This window comes from Oryzias melastigma, linkage group LG18 (assembly GCF_002922805.2).
Source record: "Oryzias melastigma strain HK-1 linkage group LG18, ASM292280v2, whole genome shotgun sequence".
NCBI classification, from domain to species: Eukaryota; Metazoa; Chordata; class Actinopteri; order Beloniformes; family Adrianichthyidae; genus Oryzias; species Oryzias melastigma.
In genome coordinates, this window is record NC_050529.1 from 2,709,911 (window position 1) to 2,717,477 (window position 7,567).

The 7,567-nt window shown below is 41.3% G+C and overlaps 1 protein-coding gene across 1 annotated transcript; it reads right to left on the bottom strand.

Annotated features, from left to right (window-relative positions):
• Positions 1-2,534: 2,534 nt before the first annotated feature.
• On the bottom strand, positions 2,535-6,658 carry LOC112140754 (butyrophilin subfamily 2 member A2). The gene is made up of 3 exons (XM_024263759.2): positions 6,494-6,658; positions 4,576-4,914; positions 2,535-4,239 (listed from the first exon to the last, which is right to left on the bottom strand). The coding sequence occupies exons 1-3, from the start codon at positions 6,597-6,599 to the stop codon at positions 3,974-3,976; spliced, it is 711 nt and encodes a 236-aa protein (XP_024119527.1). The 5' UTR covers positions 6,600-6,658; the 3' UTR covers positions 2,535-3,973.
• Between the last annotated feature and the right edge of the window lie 909 nt (positions 6,659-7,567).

Sequence of the window (7,567 nt, forward strand, 5' to 3'; positions counted from 1 at the left end):
GGAGGCTAGTGCTGATAACTAAGGAGGCTAGTGCTGATAACTAAGGAGGCTAGTGCTTATAGCTAAGGAGGCTAGTGCTAATAGCTAAGGAGGCTAGTGCTTATAGCTAAGGAGGCTAGTGCTAATAGCTAAGGAGGCTAGTGCTGATAGCTAAGGAGGCTAGTGCTAATAGCTAAGGAGGCTAGTGCTAATAGCTAAGGAGGCTAGTGCTGATAGCTAAAAATGCTGAAGCTAAAAGCTGAAGATGCTGCAGCTGAGAAAACGTTTAATTTAGCCATAAATGCTAGCATAAAGCTGAAATATTAACTAAACTCCAAAATAACCTAAACCTTAATAAATGTTAGTAAATGTCAGAATATTACAACAAAGCTAGCATAATGCTAATATCACAGCTAAACTCAAAAATAGTTTAAAACTACAGTAGACACCAAAACAGCTAACTGATGTTTTAAGGCCATTTTGGAGTTTAGCTAATATTTTAGCTACATGCTAGCTGTTTTAACTACCGTATTTTCACGACCAAAGGGCGCATACAAACGTCTTAGATTTTTTTCAAAATGTGCGGTGCGCCCTCTGGTCCAGAGCGCCCTTTGTGCATGTTGTAAGGCGAACGTTCTCTACCACGTCCTCCTCAATGAGGACGTGGTAGAGAACGTGAGAACGTTAAAGGGGGATGTGTGGGCGTGGATTGTGTATAAACAACAGTTATGTCCTTTATCCAGAACATTGCTGTTTTAACAACTCTTAAAATGGCAAAGAGACACGCTTATGAAGCTCAGTTTAAACTGAAGGCTATCAGCTACGCAGAGGAACATGGGAATCGAGCCGCCGCGAGAGAATATAAAATCAATGAGTCGATGGTTCGCAAGTGGAGGAAGCTGGAGAACGAGCTCCGACAGGCGAAGAAGACTCAGCTGAGTTTCCGCGGACATAAAGCGAAGTTGCCGGAGTTGGAGGAAAGACTCGAGCGATGGATCATCGAGCAAAGAGCGAGCGGGAGGAGCGTTTCGACTGTCACCATCCGACTCAGAGCAGTAACGCTAGCGGAGGAAATGAACATTGAACATTTCAAAGGAGGTCCGTCTTGGTGCTGGCGTTTCATGAAACGGTGCAATTTTTCCATCCGCACCAGGACTACAGTAGCGCAGCGACGTCCGGCGGATTATATTGAAAAGCTGGCGAACTTTCGATCCTTCTGCGAGAAGCACATCGCCGACAAGCGCATCCAGCCGAGCCACATCACCAACATGGACGAGGTACCGCTGACCTTCGACATCCCGGTGAGTCACACGGTGGAGAAGAAAGGAACCAGCACGGTAGCGACACGCACAACGGGGTACGAAAAGGCTTTGTTTACTGTTGTGCTTGGCTGCCACGCAAACGGACAGAAACTGCCGCCGATGGTGATTTTTAAAAGAAAGACTTTGCCTAAAGAGACATTTCCAGCAGGCGTCATTATTAAGGCAAACGAAAAGGGCTGGATGGACAAGGACATGATGAAGGAGTGGCTGAAGCAGGTGTATGTAAGGAGACCGGGAGGTTTTGTCCACACATCACCGCCGCTTCTGATTTGTGACTCTATGCGAGCACATCTCACAGCCGATGTGAAACAGACAGTGAAGCAGATGAACGCTACGCTTGCTGTTATTCCGGGAGGATCTCCAACCGCTGAATGTCGGCGTGAACCGGCCATTCAAAGTGAGGCTGCGAGCGGCGTGGGAGCGATGGATGACGGAAGGAGACCACAGCTTCACGAAGAGTGGTCGGCAGCGCCTGGCGAGTTACGCCACAGTTTGCCAATGGATTGTGGATGCTTGGGCTAACGTGTCTGCTGGCACGGTGGTTCGAGCTTTCGGAAAAGCCGGCATCATTTCCGAGGAGCCGCACGGCACTGAAAGTGACTCTGACATTGACGAAAGCGAACCTGCCATGTTGGATTTAGCGCAGCTGTTTGATTCTGAGACGGAGGATGAGGACTTGGATGGATTTGATTAATGACAGTTACCGGTAATGTGCTTATTACTTTGTAATTAATACTTAAATAAAGCACAACCAAACTCAGTTTTGCTCCCTATCTATTCTTTAAAATACGCACACGTGTATGCGTGTGTGTTGTTGTAAGGCGGATGTACGTATTGTAGTAGAGGATATGTATATAAAACTTGCGCCCTATCACAAGGTGCGCCCTTTGTGTCTGTTAAATACAGAAATGGCACACAGAAATGAGACTGCGCCTTTTCACACAGTGCGCCCTTTGGCCGTGAAAATACGGTAGTTTAATTTATAGGCTAATTTGGATTGTAGCTAATATTTTAGCTTCATGCTGGTTGTTTTGTCGAAATTAGACATCTTAGCTGTTTTTAGGCTAATTTAGCATTTAGCTAATATTTTAGCTTCCACTCCAGAATTTTCAGCTTTAGCATCTTCATCGGTCAGATTCAGCTCACAGCGTTCACACTAGCATCATCCCAGCTAATGCTATATATCTGGTTATTGTTGGTGTTTGGTTTTGGGAGAAAACAATCCTCAACAGATAAAGTGAAGAACTGTTTTACTTTGAAACTCTAGAAACGTGTAGCTAGCAGACTTTAGATGATCATCCCGGCTAGAGACCTAAAGGTCATTTAGGGTCCGGCTGACCCGGCTGGAGGTTCTGAAGGAAACATGTTTGGATGAACAGTTTAAGGCCCACCGAGACACCAAAGTGAGGCTGGAAGATATGGAATTTTACATCTCCATATAGTGATTTTCATATCGAGATAACAATATTTATCATGATATCAACTAAATAACTACAGATGTTACATCTGGACTCAGATATAAATGATCAGCTTGTTCAGATTTAAATACTTGTTTCCTGTCAAACGTTCAACATAACAGAAGCTCTGAAAATGATGGAACTAGTTTTCAAAATAAAATGAATACTAAAGGTTTCAAGTTAGAAAACATAAAATTGACCAATAAACTGTTCAATTCATTAGAAACAAAGTATTAATTCTAATGTTTTCAGGCTTTACAGAACATTAAATTATACACAGAAATACTTTAGGTTTGTAACTTTATTATGAACTTCTCTGTCGTCTAACTGTGAATTTAAACTCAAATATTGAAAAATAGATTTACTGGAGATTTGTTAATTCTGTCTCCATGTCGTTACATTTATATGAAATGATAAAAACAGCCTGAAAACATCAAGATTTGGACGATTGTTGTTATGTTTCATGTCTGGAGAGCTCTCATGAGGGAAAGGGGCGGGGCTTATCACACCATCTTTGTAGTTTTCCTTTGACCAAAGGTATAATAAACATAAATAATTAGATACAAACATTTACTCTCTAACTTTAACTCAAAGAGAAGAAAACGCTGCTACTGGAGAGAGTCCATTTTCAAAATAAAAGTCTATCGCAGTAGACTCATTTCTCTATTGAGGAATAATTATATCGCGATTTCTATCGTTATTGTTTCATCGCCCAGATCTAAATGTAACCAAAACCCTGCTGAGAACGTTTCATTAATCCATAAATATTTGAACAGAAACAGTTTTTCTGATCCAGTCTGGTCCAATCTGCTGACATGAAGAACCCTTAACGTTAGCGAGCTAGCACATTCACAACAGCTGCTTAGCAACAAGGCGGCCATGTTGAAATGCTGGAATGTTGACGGTCAAACCAAACCATCAAATGAACCAGCAGATCAACGCTGTGGAACACAAACATCTGATCTGAAACACCAACAGATGCAGCTGACAGGAAACAGGAAGAAGTTCATCTTCTCTGCAGCTGATCTCCACTTTCAGGAACATCCAGCGTTACTCGGAGGAGAAACTTTCAACTTCTGTAACAATTATTCCATGAGAGTATAGAGGTTCTTAGAAGAAACTTTGGACTCTTTGGACTTTTACTTGGAAATGTTTCAGTCTTTGACCTGCAGAGAAGATCCAGATCAGGAACAGGAGAGACCTTCCGACCACAGGTTAAATGTTTGTTGCGTTTCTCCCTGCTTTAGAATCTGAGTTCAGAAGACCACATTCAGGATTTTTCTGGTCGTTGGAACCTCTGGAACTTTGATTTGAACCTTTTTTCTTCCTGTAGATCCAGAGACCAACGAGAACAAGACCCAGAGCAAGAACCAGAACTGGCAGAACAATCAGACCAAGAAGACTCCAATTGACTTGATCTTTATCTCCTCCTCCTCCCTGTTCATCTTTGCCTCCTTCATTTCCTCCTCCACCTTCCTCTCCTGCAGAGACAGAGATGATGATGAAGATCAGAATGTTCTCCTCTTCCTCATCAGCTGCTTCCTGCAGAGTCTCATCAACAACATCTTCAGAAAACACGTCTGATCTGAGACCTTTCACTCTGACATACATTCACTCTCATCCACACACTCAATGGAGGAGGAGGAGGAGGAGGAGGAGGAGGAAGAGGAGGAGGAGGAAGAGGAAGAGGAGGAAGAGGAGGAGGAGGAAGAGGAGGAAGAGGAAGAAGAGGAGGAGGAGGAGGAGGAGGAAGAGGAGGAGGAAGAGGAGGAGGAAGAGGAGGAGGAAGAAGAGACACAGACACACTCAATGCTCACCTGGAGGAGACACCGACAGGAGGATGGTGGAGATGGGAGTATTTTGATCAGCAGATAATCCCTTTAAGACTCTACACTGGTATGTTCCAGTGTCATTAACGGTCACGTTCTTCAGAACCACAGACAGATCTCCATCCTTCATCTGACTGTTCTTCAGAGACACTCGGTTCTTGAAAGATTCATGCTGATCATCAAGATAAGGACGGTTATCTCTGTAAAAGAACACATTTTCTTTCTCCTGCAGGTCAGTTCTGGTCCACTCAAAAACTGGTTTCTGGTCAATGTTTGGATCTTCACATCTCAGAGTGACGTCGTCTCCAGGTTCAGCAGTGATCGGATCTGCATCAGAAGATCAGAGATTCTGTTCCGTCAGTAATCTGGACCGTTACAGTAACATTTAGTTTCACTGAAAACTTTAACCTGTCAGATTCTATTGCGGTCAAGTGAGCCGCTGTTCGCTCAGCTGCAGTCAAGCCACCCGCGCTACAAAAAAGTCATGCGCGCGTATTACACGGTTTACGGCAGAACACGAATGTCGGTGGAAGACCTTTCTGTTGGCACATTAGAACGTCTGATGTGCTCAGAGTAAAATGCAAAAGAGAAATAAGATCCTATAACAAAACTACGTATACCATCAGTCCATATTTGTACTAATAATCTGTTATTTATTATGTCATTTCTTATGAAGAAATATTTAGAGTTTTCAATAATTAAGTTAAATAAAGTCATTTAAAACATAAATTGGTCCATACTTCCAGCCCTTGGACACTATATGCTTGTTCTACAGGTCACAGTCTATTACCTCACAAAGGCTTGTGTTTTTGAAAAGTTTTAGAACAAGCATATAGTGTCCAAAGCCTGGAATTATGGACCACATTTTTTTTATTTACATTCAAAAATGGCTGTTTTGACTTTTTCTCATCAAAAAAGCAAAGTTTAAGTGCTAATTTCTCAAAAACTATACAGTAAAAGTACACAAGTCTTTTTGAGGTGATAGAGGGTGACCTGTAGAACAAGGACACAATGTCTCAAATCTGGAATTATCCAGTAATATTATTTAATTCAACTTTAAGATTGAAAACTTCAGATATTTCTTTATTTACAATTAAATAGCTGATAAATATTACAAATATGCATTAATAGTATACGTAGTTTATTTAGGGGATTTTATTTTCTTTTACATTTCATTTAGAGCAGATCAGACGTTTATGTGCCAGCAGAAAAGTCTCCCTGTCGATTTTCATGCTCTGCCGTAAACCGTGTAATACGCGCGCACAACTTTTTCGTAGCGCGGCAGATTCTGTGACTAGCACAGCCCAGAGACCCCTCCCCCAGCTGTGAGCAACATACGGAGATACAGATTATCTGAAGAAAAGCATAAATGATATAATATGGTAAAATAAAATAATGAATAAAACAAAACAGGAGACTATTGTTAGCACAGGAAAGAAGCTAGAATAACAACCACAGGGAAATTAGTTTACAGATTAATTTAAAAGCTTCCCAGGATTGTAATATTATAATTGAGGAATAAAATAATGTAAACTTGTGAGTAAATCAATATATACTTTATTAATCCCACGGGGAGGAAATTCATTCCAAACATGGAAGGAGGGCTTGGTACCTCTCCGCTTGCAGAGGCCAATATGATATTCCCCTAAAGTAAGATGATATTACAACACAAATATTAGAAAGCAGTGACGGAACCGGACAGGCCAGTTTTCAGTTTAACATCGGTTCTGATGGTTCCTCGTTTCTCTTTCATCTGTAGATTTATTTGTATTTTAATTAACAGAATCGGGGCGAGAGCCGCGAGCTTTCAGTTTTACTTCCGCATTCATAACGATCGCCATTGTTGTTGTTAAACCGCTAAATTCTAACGATTTAAAGACATTTTCAGTTTATTTATTTCTCTCACTTGATGTTCCGGAAACAGGCGAACCGACCAGAACGAGGAGCAGAACCAAACCGCAGAACCACATCGTTGGAGATTTGGATGCGTTCTTCATAAGTAGTGCGGGCATGTTAAGGTCGTCTCGATAACCCAGATGGTACCACGCATGCGCGAAACATCGCTACTTCCGCTCAAAGATTTTATCCGGGACCGTCTGGTTAGAGTGTCTCTTGAGATATTAGGTATAATATGTAAATCTTAAAGAGTTAACAGTAATGGGGGGAAAAAAACATTTTAATGTTGACACAAACAAGCAAAAATAGATTATTTTCAATGTGACGTCACACGAAAAGGCGTCAGGGACGTGAACGTGATACGTCACTTCCGGTTATTCGATTTAGAGCGGAAGAACAAAGAGCTGAAAACTGTTTAAAACACTTTTACATAAATGATAAAGGGTAAGCTTAACTATTTAAACCGAAAAATCAACAATATTTATTTAATGTTCGTCCAGCTGAACTGTATTTTCATTTCTTGTCCTAGATTGTTCACAAATAAAAACTCAAATTTGAATAATCCTTCATTATTGTAGGTTCTATTGAATAAATGGACCTTTCATTTCAGCAGATATTATTCTAATATTGTTCTATATTTCCTTAATATTATTCGAATGGTCAAGCACAAAATCTGATGCTAATTCATGTTGGCCACACATAAAAGGCCCCAGTTCTCTGTCTGCGCCCTGGAAGTTAGTTGCTTATCAGAAAGAATCTCAGAAGGAGTTTCTGTTCGACCGTGAATCTTTTCATAACCATCAGGAGGAGTGGAGCAGTTGAAGATTCAGATATGCTCACAGACAGTCCTGTCAGATAAATAAGATGAAAGCCAGTCCACTGCAGTACCACAAATTCCAACCAAACCTTTCAACCTGAGGTTCTGGTCCACAGTGTCAAAAGCTGCGGACTAGTCCAGCAGAAGAAAGACAACAAAGTTTCCATCATCAGTTGTCCAGAAGATGTCATTAAAAACCCTCAGCAGCTCAGATTCTGTGTTGTGTAAAGTTTTAAAACCGGACTGGAACCGATGCCTGTTGTTTGG